This window comes from Brugia malayi, assembly GCF_000002995.4.
Source record: "Brugia malayi strain FR3 genome assembly, contig: Bm_v4_Chr2_contig_001, whole genome shotgun sequence".
NCBI lineage: Eukaryota > Metazoa > Nematoda > Chromadorea > Rhabditida > Onchocercidae > Brugia > Brugia malayi.
Window position 1 is genome coordinate 8,235,764 of NW_025062476.1, and position 18,269 is coordinate 8,254,032.

Below are 18,269 nucleotides of genomic sequence, written 5' to 3' on the forward strand. Positions count from 1 at the left end.
TATTTGTATCTTTTTTATTCAGCTATATAATTTCATTTGTTTTGTTTTATATCCCTTTGTGCTGAAGTGTACTTTCCAAGTAGTTTTTCTGTTTTATCAACAGTTGTAAATACTGTATAGCCTACGTCAAAAAAGGCTATACAATCCTAATAAAGCAAGAAAACTGTTGTTTTGAAGTTGGAAGCTTCATGCCTGGAATAGTAGGATGTGATATATAAACTACTGACAAATGGACGCTTTCAAGATTTCACCCCTGTCACTTTTTAAAAAAAAAGTCTGGAGATTTCATGTTTCAGGACTGAATCAAATCCTTTAGAAGAGGACGAGCTATTTGTGTTACTGTCAGAATGGATATTTATAAGCGATGGAATATAATCATACATATCAGGATTATTTAGAATAAAATACGATGCCTTTTTTATGGACATTATAGAGCATGAACAATAGGGAATCGCCTTAATTATTGTTGCAGATTCCACAAAGTCCAGAAAAAACTGGTCTGTAGCTGGAAGTATTGCTCGTATATTGATAACGCAGAGATTTAGGATGTGATTTCCTGTCTGATCGATGTTGTAAGAAGTCTTGGACATCTACATAATAATATATCTACGTCTGTTATGGTTTCCTGGTTTTCATGGTCCTCTCGCTAACTGCACGTGGGTTACTAAAAAGTGGTGTATATGTATATATGTGCATATATACATATGGTTCGACTGTCGAGAATGCATGTTGGTGCATAGTTTGGAATCATGATGGGATGGGTTACGAAAGGAAGGGGTTGCGCTGTGTCATGGTTTCGGTAGCAAAGTTAAGTTGTTTATAGAAGTCACCTGGACTCTTCACCGCGGTGTTTTTGCATCTGAGATTTCAAATTTCGCACAAATAGCAGGACGAATAAACAACCTACACGACACAGCTCTCCTCACTTACCTCTTATCATCAATTGTTCGCTTTACTAAATAGGAATTGGGACAGGAATGAGAATGTGTGGCGAAGAGGTAACAGTCCTGCTATGTTACAGACCAAGGGGTTAGGGAGGCTTATTGTTTTCTTTCTTCTTGAGTTGGGGTGGTGTTTCGTCGCAGGATTTACTTGATTGGTCCTGGTATTGCTTAATTACTTGTACAAGCGGTAAAACTTTTCACTGCAGCTCACTGAATTAGAAGACGGAGGTATATTCCACTGTAATTCCATGAAATAAGGAATCAAATATTTTGCTTTAAGAACGACTTTTCAGAATTTATTATTGTAAGCAAATATCTCACTAACATTCAGCTTTCTTTTATCAAAACATCAGCATTTTATCATCAGTACTGGGGACAATAAGCATGAATAGTTATTTCCTGAGGAAGTTCAAGAACATGTATACTAATGTTTTGATAAACTTGATTAATCTTTGATTAAAGCAGCATATATCAAGTATCTCTGAAATAATCGTGATTAAGGGACCAGCCTATGAGTGGTCTGAATTGTTTGATTCATTTGCTGTTCGTATGTTAGATATGCCGAGGCATATTGTTAAGAATCTCATTGATTCGTTATGTCGTTACATTGCTAATTACTCATATAATGATTTGTGAGCTTTTGTATGCTTGAGAGTCATTGTTTGATTTTATTATCATTCATAAGCAGACTGTTTTCATCTGTAATTTATTACTTATTGCTGTATTTTTTGGCACGTTTTTGTTTTACTGTGGTTGTAAATTTTGTTGAATCGTTTTTGAGAAACAAATTACGTATTAGTTCCCTGTTCAGATTACACTGAGACACAGATTATTTTCTGGCTTATACTCAGCAACACTAGCGGGCAGGAAGGCGAAGAAAACATGAATACAGAAAAAATCAGGAAGTTACAGCTGAATGCAGCTCAAGTGCGAACAGGTGGTAAGGTAAGATTGAATTTGTTGAGATTAAGATTCATTTTGATGTTTGTTTTATCACTAGATTACGATCCATTGGATTTGACCACATTTTGTGTCATTTCTGAAATAATTACCTTTTTGTGTTAGGGCACTGCACGCAGGAAGAAGAAGGTTGTCCACAAGACCGCAGCTACTGATGATAAAAAGTTGCAGAGCAATCTCAAGAAACTTTCAGTCACAAACATTCCTGGAATTGAAGAGGTCGCACATGATTTGTTTTCTTTCATGGTTTTTCACTTTCCAGAATCACCCTAATTTCAGGAGGTTATTCCATAGTTTCTAGGTGAATATGATAAAGGACGATGGAGCGGTGATACATTTTAATAATCCAAAAGTGCAAGCATCTGTTCCAGCAAACACATTCTCGGTAACAGGAAGTGCAGAAAATAAACGTAAGTTCTTTAACATGGCATATTCCAACATCACTGTTCGTTTCTTCTTATTTTTATACTTGTAAAAAATAAATTTAAAAAGTTGTTCACATATCACTTAAAGAAAATTATTTTTATAGAAATTACTGAAATGTTGCCTGGTATTCTCAATCAGTTGGGAGCAGAATCACTAACTCATTTGAAAAAGTTAGCAAACAATGTTACTAGTCAATTCAAATCAAATGGTGACGACGATGTTCCAGGTTGGCGTCTCTTAAAAAAGTTTATTCCTACGAATTTAAGGAAAATCCTTGAAAGAATGAATTATCATCCAACACTAACACTGAAATAGTTTTGTGTAAGTTTAAAGAGATGATTTAGGGAGTAGTTTCAGTTGAATCTTGTAAAAGTAATGTATTGAAAACCAATTTTCTATGTATATAATTGTTTAGTATTATTTGGTAATATCATTTTCTTATTTATTTTTTTTTTTTTTTTTTTTTTTTTGGAGGGGAGGGAAGAAATAATCATTTTTTAAAGCTTTATGTACGTTCAGATCTTGTTGGTGATTTCGATGAGGCATCAAAAAATGAATCTAAAGTTGGTGATTGCAAGCATGAGCATGGACACGAACACGGACAAAATTTTCATCACGAAGGTGGAGAAATGGAGGCTAAATTGGCTGCTTGAAAATGCTACTGAAAATTTTGCGACATCTGTTTAGCATATTCTCTGATAGAAGGTGTTTTCATAGATCATCTTTGTTTTTTGAAACCTTCTTGTTTCCCTAGCTATTCGGAACTGCGATTCAGAAATCTTTATTAGTTTTGTGACGGGACAGGACACATTTTTAGTGATGCTAAATTTGTTGCGAAAAAAGATTTATTGCTGTATTTCGTGAATAAGAATGTTTAAATTTTTTGGTTAAATGCTTTTTTATGATATTTAGTATATGCTTGTTATTTTATACATACCAATTACATTTCTTCTAGTAAGAAAAAGAAAACTTGGCTTTTTCCAGCTGTCAGCCTACCTAGGATTCATTCGAAAAAGATGAAATAAAAGCTGATCATTTTTTGTTGACTTAATTACTGTGAAGTATAAACAGTTGTGTTTAATTTCTCAGTTTCAGTTTAATTTGTTCGACTATTTTTTCTCTTAATGAAATTTAATTTTTCTACGAGATAAATATTCGAGTAATCCTGTCTCACCAAATAATCCTGTTTGCAATCAACTTGTTGTATACGGTGATGGCGCTCTTGTTTTTCCTGTTTTACATGATTAGAGTGTTCATATTGATGAGTTCGGTGTACGACTAATAAAAGTTGAAAATTTTGCACGATGATATAATTTCATTGGTATTGTGACTGATCATTCTTTGGGTTGTTTATTAAGGCTGAAGATTTTAAAATATTTTGGCGAGAGGGACACTTGCTGTCTGTTAAGTGGTGATGTTGCGAATTAATGCAGCAGAAAGCATATTTATTGATTTGAGGGTGACCGCACTATCATCTGAGAAATATGAGTAGAAAGATTTTATGCAACGATATAGCAAGAACGAAAACTGTTTGGTTACGGGTATGGTTTTATTCATAATGGTGTAATATGTTTGTGGTATCTGGAGGCACTTTATGTGACCAGGAGGGGTATATTACGTATTGTGGAAACTGACAATGTCAACCGTGTTTTTTAGTCAAGTATTTAAGTTTGGTTTGTGATGGATGAGTCTCTCTCGTTCTCTCGTTTTACTCAATGAAAAAATCAATTCCATCGAAATGTTTTTCAAAGAAAATAGTTTTCCACATTTTGACGGAATAAACAAGCAGTGAGGGGTTAGTCGAGGTAGCTGGTAGATACGTCAGTGATCACTGAGTAAAAATATATAAAATTATAGAGTTCGGAAGCATGTATTCTCTCTAACGTAATATTTGAAGTGACCAACTGAAATAGTAGGAATTCTGTTTTTGCGTCATGACCGAGGCAATGAAGGAACAAATACTGACACTTAAAGGTTAAATATGTCTTTCATTCTCAGTTTTTAAAGTGCGTAGAATTCATTTTCTAAGATTTTTAAATTTTTCGAAAATATTTGAGTCTTTGGATTTTGGACAATTATTTTTTGTAGTGATGCGCTTTGCTCGTCCCAAATTTTATGAAAATATTTGCATGCCAATTGATCCAGTTGATACCACCAGCCAGCTCATTGGCTCTGCTCTTTGTCGTTTAACTGGACAGGAAACTGCTGATATACCTATTGGAAAATATCTTATGGCGCCGCAAAAGTTCGAGTAAGTCTGTAGAAAATTGGTGTCGATATTATAGTATATTCAGCACTTTTTATCATTTTGCTCACGTCCTTATCTTGGGATTTGTTTCTTCCAAACAACATTTCATACCATATGACATCAACTTGCAATTTATGGAATTTGTGGCAACCGCTCGCTAGGATTTTTATAGCATATAAAAAATTTTAAGAAATGTAACTTTGCAGGAATATATATTTGGGAGAGACCTTCACTTTCTATGTTTGCGTACAAAATATAAGTGATAAATTCGCTACGGATATATGTATCAAGGTGAATATATAATTCCCAAAAGCAAGTTTGTTGAAGCTTTCTTAATCTTGAGCTTATCACGTCAGTTTCCTATGAAACTATTTTATTAATTTATTTCGTCAGACTGATTTGCAAACTACAAGCCAACGTAACGCTTTGTCGTCACAGTTACAAGAAGCAAATGCTGTTCTGAAACCAGGGGAATGTTTGGGAGAAGTTATTACTCATGAAATTAAAGAAATTGGGCAGCACATGTATGTTTTGTTTGTTGTAAAATTGTATGGTATTAGAAATTTGTTGAAGTTTTCGTGGTTGTTGGTGATGAGCAGTTCAGAGTATTGCGGAGTAAATTCTACAGTATAATCCTTTTATGATTTCTCAAGTAAACCGAATGATTTGACAATGAAATCCTCGAACTTCATCGACTAGTTCCATGGAATCATTATATTTATCTGGAATCCATCCTGGTCGAGTGCCTTATCAGCACCAAGGAAGGGGATTAATTATCACTTTACATATCTTTTGTGTTATTGATATGCACGATTCTATTTGATTTAGAATTAGACATCATTCTTTTAACGTTTTATTACACTTAAATTATCAGATCTTCTGTTCAGTAGCATGTTCGAGATATGGATGTATATTTAAGAAATAAAATTGAGCCTTTTCCATCTACACTTATTGGATTTCATTATGACTTTTACATTCTTTATTGATCTCTTCCTTTGTTAATGATTTTTTTTACAGATAGAAGGAATTGGTTCATTTAATTAATTTTGTAGATTAGTGTGTGCGGTAAGCTACAAAACACCTAAAAATGAGATGTATTTTCGAAAATTTTTCAAATTTCCAGTTACGAAACCAATCGACGTTCGGACAAAGTTTTATAACGCGGAGGTAAATGTTACATTATGTATTATTTTTCATTAAGTTTATACTTCATTAAGAATACTTGATGTGTTATGTCAAATGCAATTTTGAAAGAAGTATTCTCCAGCGAATTACGTTTTTCGTATACTCAATAGTTGCGTGTGAGAAATAATAATTACTGATTTATGAGCACCCTTTTTCATTCCTTCTCACTGTTATTTAGAATGTGTTTTTCAAATTCTAAAACTAATTCTTCTCATTAGCCTTGCACTCTTCATTATATGTACGCAAGAAATTAAGATCGAAGAAAATATTCATATGCTTTTAACTTCGAGAATTGTCCTTTCTAATTGATCTTCGTCTGTATGTTTAATATAATTAGTTTGCTTTGCATGAGTATGCGGAAGAATGGTGTATAAAGCAACGGCATTGATCTTAGTTACAGGATAATCTGGTGAGCTCATTTGCGTTGTAATCTAACTAGATGTTTGAAAATTTATTTCTTTTTTTAAAGAGATTAAAGATACGTCGTTAGAAATAATTTTTTATGTGAATAGGTAATAAGCTTCTTTTTTTTAACTCTAAACATAGAAGCAACTAAGAAACCATCTATAAAAAATGAGGAAGAGGAAAGTCATGTTTTAAACTCGTCTTTATGATAATTAACGAAGTTTGCAGAATAATGACGTTTACTTGGAAGCACAAATTCAGAATACTTCTGAACTACCAATGGTTCTGGAAAAAGTAATCCTGGAACCATCCGACTTCTATTTGAGTTCTGAAATATCACCTCCTGAAACAGAGTTTTTTTTTTTTTTTCATGTTTTAATTTTATTTCTTCCACTTTCTATTATTTTTTCTCACGAACAGCAGTATGTTTTGCGATGGAAAATATTTCTACTGAATTATATCAGTACTGAGGACGTTAGTTTCCTATCAAAATTTGTGTTGCTTTCGATATGCTGTTATAAGGACGAAAATGTGGTATAAAGCATGATATGTTCACCACAGTACGAGTTGATTGCATTACCAACTCCATGTAACTGATTAGTTAGTGAAGATATTATTTCTAGAAATGGAACCATGGACCAATCTTATCTCAAGCCAAGTGATATTCGGCAGTATCTCTTTTGTTTAAAACCAAAAACAACAGATTATTCTCTTAATTATTTTAGGTGTGTCACATTAACTTCTACTTTTTTCAGTAAAGACATGGAAAACCGAAATATGCTTATATTAAGGATAAATTTGATAAAGAGTCATTCGCGATAAAGTTCAAAGAGATTTAATAAAAAACAAAACTGGAAAATGGAGATATGGGATTTTCGAACCCCTTTATTGAAAATTACCTATCAGATTCTGTTTATAAAAATTTTACAACCCGGTCTTGTCCTTTATTTACATTTGCTAATCATAATGACATAGGTCATCTGTCGTTTAAGGAAAGGGACTTCAATTGGGAAACTTGATATGGTTTGGAGGACAGGTATGGGAGAGAGAGGCCGCCTACAAACGAGTGCTCTGCAGCGAATGGTCTGCTGTCATCTTGATATTTATTGCGTTTATTCGTTGTTTTTAAATTTGAGTATTGCATATATTACAGAAATTCACTAAAGGATATATAACTTACAGAAGTTTAAAAAAATAGACTTTTTCTTAATTTCCAGGCTCCAGGATATGGTGATTTGCGACTGACAATTGAAAAAATACCAGCAACGGTGAAAGCCTTGCAATCATTTCGCATGGTGTGTCGGCTTCGTAACTGTAGGTAGGTTCTTTCGTTAAAATACAAATTTACTTGGGCGCAGTGATATTTACCTTGCAATTAGTTTCTTTTATATTGCTAATTCTTTAGTGATTTAAATCTTTGATGTTGGTCTTGTTGCATGTTAGGACTTGAAGTTATGAATTACAGTTTCAGCGAACGTTCACTGGATTTGGTGCTGACTTTAGACGGCAAATTGCAACCAAATATGGCTTTTTGTTCAATTAGTGGTATTGAATTGGGTCAGTTGGCACCAAACAGTACGACTGACTTTTCCATAGAGTTATTACCATTAACTCCTGGATTACAAGTACTTCTTATCAGTACATTAAAGGAATTAGATTTTCAAATTGTAAACAAATGCAAGAAAGCATTAAGGAGGTGCTAACATTAAGTATGTGGAAATGTGGTACACTTGTTTTGAAACGTGGATGTGTTTTGCAGTGGGTGACTATTCTTCCATCCAATTTTTAACCACATAGTAACATTACTGACATCCTTCTTTGTCATATATGTTTCTTTGTTGTTTTCCAGTTTCTTTTTTTCAGTCAATTTCTGGTATTCGAGTTACGGACACATTCTTGAGAAGAACATATGAACATGACGATATTGCTCAAGTGTTCGTAGCGTAGTTCTGGAGGACTAGCTATTACATTACTTATAATTGAATAATGAATGGTTTATTACCATCTACTCTGAATGAGGAGAGGAAATACCAGAAGTTTTGTAAGATATATTTGAAGAGAGAGTGATATTTCTTTTTCTAAGCAGACTTCGCATTGTTTCAAGAAGTGTATGAATGCGGTACTAATTTTTTGAAGATAGCCTTTTAAAAGAGATGATTCTACCTATTATAAGTTATGTGGAACTTTTCGAGAATTACTGAAATCAAAGAATCCATTTGGCTTTCTCAAGGTTCCATAATTGCAGGCTAATAAATAAATGTGTAGGCAGTAAGAGTCATAGCCTAAAATGTTTAAAATAAAAAGAGAAAAATACTAAATGTATATACAATTTGAGGACTAATTCAGCGTCCAGTATTCTTTTCTAATTGTTTTTTAATTATTTACAAGAAAAAACGGGTGAAGAATTTCATCTGCTCAGCAAGTAAAATATATTTCACAAAACAGATATGAGAATAAATGAAGAACAAACACTAATATGAACAAAAAAGTAAATTTCTTCAAACTGACTCGGCTAATAATACATAAGATAGCATAAAAACAGATAGGGAAGCGATTAAGAAAGTTTGATAAAAGCTATAAAGGTCCTGCAATATCATGTAAACAAAACTTGGGAAAAATTCTTTTCGAAATGTGGGCGATGCTTGACCTATGAACGGTATTTTTTTTTTTGCATTAAACTCGAAAGCCACATTGAAGGAAAAGAACTTGAAAATGTTATTTGGATCCAAGGATTGCAAAAACCTGACGCATGGACGAGATATGTAATCCTATGGTAATCAAGAGACGGACATGATTAATATCTCTGAAGTCCACTGTCATAAATTCATAGAAAATAAGGAAGGAAATGGTTCCGATTCCGTATTTAGCGAAACAAATGGCAGTCCTTTTCTTTAAAAAAGTTAATTTTTCTCTTTAAAAAAGTGGAAAATTGCGAAGAAATTGACAACCGATCTTTTCATGTACAGAGCAAATTCCAGCGCTACTCAATTCGAATTTGGCCTAATAGAAACATCGGCATTATCGCGTCCGGTATCACTCACAGTGCTTCTGCTAGATGAAAACGCAATATCAGATGTACACGGGAAATGAGCCAATGCAGCTGAAAAAATAAACCGTGAAGAAGCAAGTATGATTAATAATTCTCACTAATTTTCACTGATCTTAATAGGAAATTTCCGCATGAAATGCCATCACGGTGATGCCTTTAGATTCATTTTTCGCTGAAGATATTACTAATAATCACTTTGAATGGTAAAAATGCCACAAACCTTGTCCAGATAATGCATTGAAATCAACCATAATATTATCAATTAGTGTTTGCAAATACTCTGAAAAGAAATTAATTCTTTAAGAAATCTTTAAATCAATTAAACTTGAAATGTTCGAAAATTAATGTAACAACGTTCTGAAGAAATAGAGCAAACTTTTCATGTTGAAATAGTCCCTCCACGTAGAGTCTGGTTGATTGAGTACATCTTCCAGTTCTTTAATAAACTGCCTTATATGTTTTATTCTGTCATCGAATGGACCACCTTCCGGAACATATAACCAGTCTGAGCACAACTTTCCCATATAGTTCTTTTCCGAAATCATAAGCAAATGGTCATACTGCGTCTTCAATTTGTCCATTTTCGCTGGTCCGCTTAACGATGCCTCTTTTCGAAATGCCACCTGAAATCTATCCATTCTATTCCGAAAGAATGTAAAATTTTGACTCCAAAAAACCTTTTTTAACAGCATAAAGTAAAAAAAAAAACTGATTTTTTTTTTTCTCGGAAAATGAATTGTGAGCAGAAACTTCCCACATTATATTTGACAGGAACATAGAGATAAATTAAATTTTTTTAACGAGAAGGAAAAACCGATCTAGCTCTAATTTAATTTCATAGAACAAATACACAAACAAAGTGGAAAGTGAAGAAGGTGAAGAAATTAAGAATCAACTGCTTCACGCAAGAAGCAAATCGTTTCATCATTCAATTCGAAACCACTACAAAGTTTACCCGAGATGAACAATTTAAAACAACTAATTCATTTAAGCATCAAATAAATTCATTTATTAGTTCATTTAAGCATCAAATAGATCTATTAGATTGTTAAGTGAAAAGAAAAACAAAAAATTCTTTTACTCACTTGTCGCCAGGGACCACAATCTCCATTCCCACTCTGTTTTCCGAAAATATCTTCGGACGCAATGTTTTGTGAACTACATGGTCCAGTTGACAAACGATCTGTGGAATTATTCGAATAAACGTCCGAGACATTATTATGGTTTATCAACCGTTCGTTCGAACTACCATTATTATCTGGGTATGTCAATAAATTGATAGACGATATTTGTTTCGGTTGTGCAATTTCCAGTGATACCGATTGCTGCTGTTCAACTGTGCTTTTTGTTTCCTTAACAATTTTTATTTGATAGCAATCTTACAACAACCATTAACCTAGGAACAGGAAAAAAAGGACGCGAATTTTCAAGGATTTTGCTTACCTTGTTCATGTTTTCTTCAGCAGTTGTTTGCTCGTTTATTTCAGCAATCTGGAGGAATAAAATTTAATACAAATATAACAAAAGGTGTAAATACAATTTGAAAGATAAAAAGTATTTCTTAGATTCATTAATGGGCTTAAAAACAAACCTTACGATTATTCCAAAGTTCATATATATGTCTGCTTACTTCTCTAACAGTACCATTTTTCCAGGTACCAATATATCGAAATACATCATGTACTACACCACCACGTTCACATCTCAATTCGTGCTCAACTGTTACGTCAACTAAGTTGAGATCCAGAAACCTGCAACTTGAAATTATAATATTTTTATTCAAAACGACAGTACTTGAAGTATTTGGTTTATAATACTTCTTTATTTCAAGTTGCAATAGTTTAAAAAAGTTTTTAAAAAATTTTTAATTTTTTAAAAAATCTAAATATTTTGGATACATAATTTATTCAGCCATTCAACAATTAACTACTATTTGTTACTGTCTTCTATGCTAACTTATTAGCCATGTCTTACAAAAGTGTAAGCCCAATTATTTTCAAGCATCTGATTATTGGATGGCCATGCTACAAAAGTAGGACAATATGTCTTTTAAAAATTATGCTTAACTCACATTTCGTCATGAGTGTTTGAGAACCAACAATTACAATCATTCGCATCGATACTATCATCTTCTGGAATTACTACAATGGTTTCCATGTTTGATAACTCCCTAAAATAGTTGATTATTTCTTTTATTTTAATTTTAGATATATGAATAATGCATTTCATACGACACTATCTATTAATATTACTTTTTGCATCGTTCCACTTTCATCAAAAGAAATACTGGTTAAATTTTACAGCAGCCGCACAGATATTCATTTCCACGATGCTTGACTTCCCAACTCACATTGATGATGATGATCCATCAGCTTTTTCTTCACTATTCCCTTTGCGGTCACTGATATGCTGTGACTTTCCTGATTCCCTTTCCTTCAATTTCTCTATCATTTTTGGATTGCATCCTTTGGTAGTTTTTGTTCGTTCGCGTGTGACCGTTTTTCTCTTTTTTTCCTCTTCTTTTTCTTCGTCGTCAAATATGAACCTGAAAGGGATTTATTAATATTAATGAAGAACTTTGAAAATGCATAATCATATTATTTAAAAAGTAGTAATAAGCAAGATATCACGCAGGAGCAAAAAGATGACAATCTTTCACTGCTTTGGTCTGCATATAGTAATATAAATACATTTAGTGAAATTTTAAAACGATCTGGTTACCTTTGCGGTGCTTTGATGTGACGCTTTGGGCGATTTGTAGTTAACATCTCGATACTGCCATCAATTTTCACTGATTTCGCTTCTCCTCCCAACTCATCCTTAGATTCAGTTATTTTTTCTCCCAATTGTTTTTGCTTCTTTTTGGGTGGCATCTTGTCCAATTCTTTCTTAATGTCATTTTCCAAAGATTTTACGCCAACTAAACTTGAAATCTGAGAAGCAATTTCTGCTGATCTCACTGGAACGGTAGGATTCGAATTGTTTGCTGCAGCTGATGCAGCAAACTGTGCTCGAAATCTTCTAATTTCCGGAGTCTCAAAAAGAGTTAGATCAACTCGACGACCTAAAAATATTCAGTATGATTATCATAAGGTCACACAACTGGAAAATCCGCAAAATCATGCTAACCGGTTAAAGTTGGACAAAACAATTACTTACGATGAGTTCCAAATTTATGAGAAAAATTTCTAAGAGAAAATTAGAATGATTTAAACAGCCAGTATAAATCGTAAATTTCAATATTCTTCTATAACATATACAGCATTACATTTAAAGCACATTTTAGAATGTTGCACATAATATTTTTAGACATACTTCTTTCAGAAACGTAGCAGTTTTGGTTAATGATGAAAACAGCTTAAAAAACGTAAAAAACATTATTACCTCTTTTCAACTCATTGCTTATGTAAGTGACCTCCTTAATCATTATTATCCAACCAAAATCAAGTTAATATCATATATCATAATATATCATATATAGCTGGAAAATTTTCCCATACAAAACAATTTTAAGAAAAACATATATGTATTCTGATTTTTGTTACCAATAAGAATTAAATATAATTTCAAAGCCAGATTGTAATTATCATTTAAGGGTTATAATTTATTTTACGTTAGAAATGTCATCAGGAATATAGAATGAAATGAAGCAGCAAATTTAATATACCACGTCGAATTTGGGAATAAACTGTTTTATATCGGCACCAAAAATTTTTTGAAACTATTGCTATTGAAGATTTCCGAAAATTGCATTTCTGTCAATTGGTACTAATTTTTTGCACGCGATATTTTGATATTATCTTCGTCCTTTTCTCTTTGACAGATTTTGAATATATGCGCTAACAAATTAGAGCGATAACAGTAAAGTGCGCATATTTTTCTTTAAGATGCACTAATTTATATACTAGAAGATGTCAAGGAATAAAATATCCACAAAGGACAAGTTTTTTTATAATTGTAAAAACAGGGTGGTTTTGCCTTAATTTTATCTAAATAACAGATAGAAATAGTTTGAGGTCTAAATTAAGCGTTTGAGAGATCAATTAGAGCAGGGATTAAATTTTTCAAGAAAAGCGATTTAATTGTATTAATTGTATCCCTACCGAAAAAATAGCCAATCCAGTCGAATAAAATTAAAAATATAAGATTCTGTGTTTAGTTAGTGATACAACAACTGAAACGACGTTACATAAACAGTTTAACATGCAATACTTACTCTTTTTGTTTTTGTTAAGAAGTTATAAGTTTACGCTTTCAACAGGGAGAAAAAGATCAAGATTGATGCTACAATATGACTAACCAGATTCAATACATATAAGCTCATTCAAGCAAAAATTTAATTCATTAAGTCTATTTCACCATTACAAATAACTACTTTGTCCTTATTTTTAATTGCTTCCCGAGTATGAAGACGATAAAAATATTTATTCTCCTCACAAACAAAGAGCAATTGAAGCGGGAATATATATTGTACTTCTTAACTACTCTACGGTATTTGAGAAACAAATGAATGTACACATAAAGCTTACGGAAAATAAATAAATGCGTATGATCGCAAAAAAGCCACATACCTGTTTTTGCTTCGTGCCTCTGAATTATCAGTGCTTGTAGAAGCGCTACTGCCTCGTGAATTTTACCTGAAAATTGTTGCAGACCTGAATTTTAATAGAAATTCATATGATCTGGGAATTAATTCGAAACAAAATGGAGCGTAACTTGCCGGATAAGTTTCATTTTATAAAGATAACGAATGTCCTAACTATCATATAATTATGTTATAGAGCACAGTCGATATAATGAAATGCAAAACATTACTTATGACCTTGATTGGTAATATTACCGGTTTACCAATTTTGAATCTAAAAAATACTGATAAAAAAATTCAATAAAATCTTTGACGATTGAAAACCATACGGAATTTCACGTTACGTCGTAGGTCTGCAAGAGTTTTTGGTAGCGGAACTTCAAGTACTGCTCGATAACTCCTACAGGAATTCAGAACAGCTTCAATAGCATCCAATATTGGCTTGTCATCTTTGACTGGAAGGAGAGATTCAAAAAATACTGAGAAATTTTTTTTTCTTTGCAACAAATTTTAGATATTTTTTTTTTTTTTTATAAAGAAATTTTTGCATATATCAGAAAGAAATCTTTACATTTTGGTGTTTCCGTTTTAGCAAATGCTGCCCACAATGCCTCCACTGCTACAACTTCTTGCAATTCCAATCGATTTTTTTCATCTTCTGCAAAGATTATTAAACCCACTTCTGTTAATTGGACAGTCCTTGAAAATATCCGATGACACAATAGAAAGAATAAAGAACAATCTCCACCCCAAAGAAAAGTAAACAAACGCAGAATAATCTGATAAAATCAACCTGTCAAGTTAGATGGTTTAATCGCCACTGGTCGAGGGATCTCAGCTTTATTTGTTAAACCAGATCTACCAGCCATGGTCGTTCTACTGTCTTTTGTTGCAGCAAGCTGCATCGTATTCGTGACCTTTGTCGGGTCACACATCATTTGCCGTGCTCTGGAATTCAGTATCGTAGCTGTAGCAGATTTCACATCATCATCCAGATAGTCCCTCACTTTCAACAATGTTGAAGTGTTTGAAGATGAAAACTTCTCCGGTGATTTCGATGGTTCTCGAGAACTCGTTTCCCTATCCAGCTTCTTTTTGAAAACTTTTGGTGACTTCGATTCGAAAATAACCCAGTTGTTGGTAAGCGATTCCAAACCATTATCACATATTTCCTCTTTCAGCAGCACATCTCGCCGTAAAAGAAGTTCTATAATGAATGAAAAATTATGCTTTTGCTTCGTGTTTGTATTTTTTCCAAAATGAAGATATAGCTGACATTGGAATAATTTGTTGTGTTTTATTTGACATGATACTTGACTATATGAACTAGAAAAATCATCATTAAATCCAAGAATGTCCGAAGTAATAAGATTCTTAGATAAGTGCCACTAAACGATACTGGCGATCAGATCATTTCATTTGACATATTCTGTTTACTAGTTGATATTAATCAGCTTAACTGGAACAGTGTTTAATTAAAAATCGGTGCATAACTTTTCAATAAGAGATTTATTGCACTTTTAAGCATAAAGACTCTTATAAAGTGGAAAAACAAATTAATCACATAGGAATTAAAGATAGAATTTCCTTTTTCAAAAATAAAATAAATTATCTCACGAATTATTTGTTCGTCGAAATCCTCTGAATCTCTGATCTTTTCGTACGTGGCTATCAGATCTTGGACGTATTCTTCCAAACGATTTCGCATAACACTGTGCTGAGATAGCGAACGCACTATTCCGGAGGGCGTTTGCAGCTGTTTTAGCAAGTTTGTCCAACGACGTACCAAAAACTGGAGCGAAAAGAGATGCCTAAAGCATATTTTCAAAACTCGAAGAAATGTGTTAGTGATTTGAAATAAAAAACTCAAGAATATTTGTGCAACAAATATATTTACAACAGAGCCGAATACAGAAATAAACATACGCTCTTTTCTTGATAATTTGATCACGCTCTTTCCAAAAATTTGATGGGGCATCAATTTGTTCCTCCTTTGTCTCTATTTTGTTCGATAAATTCGGTATTCCAACAACGTTGCTGCTAGTTCCAGCTTGTTCTGCTGTTTTGCTTTGAAACATGGATGAAAGCTTCCTTGTATTATCTTTAAGCGAACAACTACGATGATAGTTATATCTCCCCAAAGCTTTTTGCGTATTGCCATTCGTACGTCGAGATAATGATGGTACAGTGGTCTTTACTAGCACTTCTCTTTTATAATACTCCTTACGAATCAGTACTTGTTCACATCTTCGGGCTTCTTCTGAATCAGATACACTAATAAATTAGTGCTCTTTCCAATTCTTCATTCAATTTTCTATAATTCTAAAGATAAAAATAGCATCTAAGTAAGCACAGCATACCCTTTCGAGCTCTCCATAACATTTCTGGTACCAAAGGCCTGCTCTCATCCCCTTCCCAGCAGTGGTCAAGCAACCATCTGAGTTGTCCTACAAGTTGTTTCGCTTTGGTGATTTCTTTATGGTCAGTAAGTTGTTTTCTGTAAAACATAATTGATCTGAGAAAGATCTGAACGATACCGAGAACCAATTAATGACAAATGGAAATTTAAAGTTAACAAGAACATTTCAGGGCTATTTTACTTAATTAGGACTTACTTTTGAATGATATCGCACCAATATTTATATTTATCAAGAAAAAAATCAAATTCCTTTCTCCACTTGGACAAGTTGAGGTACTGGGAACTGTAACGGGCTTGAGCGTAAACCTAGAAACAACTGCACTATGCCAGGTTTCACGACTGCCAAACATAAATAATAATAGCGCAATTCTACCGCTATTGCATCTTTTCCCATCTAAGTAAGGAAGTATGGCACTGATATGTTCTGAAATTCTTCTGAATTCAGTAGTTTCCAAAGTTTTTTGAAATAGTATGATTCTTGGTATTGTTTTACCTCCCATCGATTTCCTTGTAGCCATGCGAAAAGAAAGAATAATAGATTTATTCGGAACTTACCACATAGTTATACGTTTTCGGGAATATATGCTTGATTTCGTTTGGCTCACTCCAATTCACAACTGGTACATCTTCCGGCGGATGTGGTGGACACAGACCATTCCCACCTCTTCGCCTTGCATTTCGCTGGAAAAAAAAAGTTCGGCTCAGACATAATAACTACTTTACTGTGATTTTTGAAGAGTTTGTAATACCTTCCGGAATTGTTTAGTTATTTGTGCAGTTGCTCTCAATTCCTCATTCGCTACTTTGACCTCTTCTAACATTTCCGGTGTCTTACATCCAACGATATTCCCGTGATAATCACTGCTAGGAGATCGGCTTACCGCTTCATCTAAAAATTCCTGGATGAATTTGATGGAATAAAGGAGAAAAATGTATGATAATTCCTGAAATGACAAAAGAAATAAACTCTTTCTGGGAAAAAGGCATTTGCTCTTACTTGATTTCGAAAGATATTTAATTAGTGGGAATAACTAGAAATTACTTAATGGCACAGTGAAAACTGCTGATCTAAAAGGTTATGAAAATTAAGGCAAAGACTATCTAGAAAAACATCTTAATTTTGCACTACTTAAAATTTAAAATTATTGGACGCTATAGCATGAGACTTCATTGATTTAGTATTTATCGGGACTATTTATTAGCAAATAATGAATATCTTTAGGAATAAAACTCGTCTTGAAAACAACATTTTGCCTCTGCTGGGCACTTGCTATGTGAAAAAAGGAGGGAAATCTTATAAAAAGTATGCCAATAATGAAGTAATTTTTATTCAAACATGAATATGACAAGAGCTATCATGCTAAAATAATTGTCTTTTAAACTACACAGTTGAAACATCGCTACCACAGCAGCAGCAAACTTAAAAATCGTACGGCTTCTTAAAATGAAAGTTCGTCTGATTTCAAAATAAGGTAATCTGCTAGAAAATGATTTAAAACTCTAAACAACTACACACATGAATTGAACACAAAAACACTGGTTTCCTCCCCTTATTATTTTATTGAAATGTTTCCTGAGACACATACTTTAGGTTTCGAACAGAGAACTGCTCAAAACATAACTGTACTAGGCGAGAAAAGAAAAATATGCGGAATTCATGTACTCATTTCATTCTTTCAAGGCAAGTTTGAACTAAGTGATGAATATATCTGTCATATTGCTAACATAAATTCTGCCTTACACGGGAAAAAAAGTAAAGAAAATTCATTGACATGAATTCCTACTGAAATTCCATAAATTCAAGCGAAAAAAACTGAAAATTAGTTTCATCTAAATTGACTGTCATTACCATAACAATTTTCTGACTGCTCTTCAGGTTCATTTTCTTCAACGGTTAAAGTTGGTATAACAGATTCACCAAATTCTTCAATGGTTAAAGGTGGTGTAGTAGATTCGTCGGATTCCTTAAACGGTACAAACTGTCGGCTAAGGTCAGTGTACACAGGCGGTTCTTCTGGCAAAGCTTCCTTTGCCGCCGTAGAACTCAT

At 33.2% G+C, this 18,269-nt stretch overlaps 3 protein-coding genes across 5 annotated transcripts; 2 read left to right on the forward strand and 1 right to left on the reverse strand.

Annotated features, from left to right (window-relative positions):
* Positions 1-1,826: 1,826 nt before the first annotated feature.
* On the forward strand, positions 1,827-2,983 carry Bma-icd-1 (Uncharacterized protein; the record flags this gene model as incomplete). The annotated part of the gene is made up of 5 exons (XM_001900212.2): positions 1,827-1,889; positions 2,010-2,123; positions 2,206-2,314; positions 2,434-2,556; positions 2,850-2,983. The coding sequence occupies 5 exons, from the start codon at positions 1,827-1,829 to the stop codon at positions 2,981-2,983; spliced, it is 543 nt and encodes a 180-aa protein (XP_001900247.2).
* Positions 2,984-4,264: 1,281 nt separating this feature from the next.
* On the forward strand, positions 4,265-8,115 carry Bm2971 (the record flags this gene model as incomplete). 2 transcript variants are annotated; one of them, XM_001900211.2, is made up of 12 exons in its annotated part: positions 4,265-4,304; positions 4,419-4,581; positions 4,785-4,869; positions 4,972-5,102; positions 5,631-5,745; positions 6,164-6,172; positions 6,397-6,521; positions 6,792-6,893; positions 7,161-7,251; positions 7,386-7,486; positions 7,640-7,793; positions 8,032-8,115. In XM_001900211.2, the coding sequence occupies 12 exons, from the start codon at positions 4,265-4,267 to the stop codon at positions 8,113-8,115; spliced, it is 1,200 nt and encodes a 399-aa protein (XP_001900246.2). The 2 variants fall into 2 exon arrangements, with proteins under 2 accessions (XP_001900246.2, XP_042934819.1); XM_043078885.1 differs by lacking the exons at positions 4,265-4,304; positions 4,419-4,581; positions 4,785-4,869; ... (3 more) ...; positions 6,397-6,521; positions 6,792-6,893 and having other exon boundaries at positions 7,189-7,251.
* Positions 8,116-9,152: 1,037 nt separating this feature from the next.
* On the reverse strand, positions 9,153-18,269 carry Bm10081 (Uncharacterized protein; the record flags this gene model as incomplete). 2 transcript variants are annotated; one of them, XM_001900210.2, is made up of 20 exons in its annotated part: positions 9,153-9,268; positions 9,438-9,497; positions 9,594-9,840; positions 10,303-10,569; positions 10,661-10,708; positions 10,809-10,968; positions 11,289-11,387; positions 11,568-11,762; positions 11,939-12,281; positions 13,789-13,854; positions 14,132-14,257; positions 14,374-14,460; positions 14,596-15,009; positions 15,420-15,613; positions 15,729-16,062; positions 16,163-16,299; positions 16,418-16,527; positions 16,777-16,902; positions 16,971-17,110; positions 18,071-18,269. In XM_001900210.2, 20 exons carry the CDS (start codon positions 18,267-18,269, stop codon positions 9,153-9,155), a joined length of 3,468 nt encoding a protein of 1,155 aa, XP_001900245.2. The 2 variants fall into 2 exon arrangements, with proteins under 2 accessions (XP_001900245.2, XP_042934820.1); XM_043078886.1 differs by lacking the exon at positions 18,071-18,269 and having other exon boundaries at positions 16,971-17,042.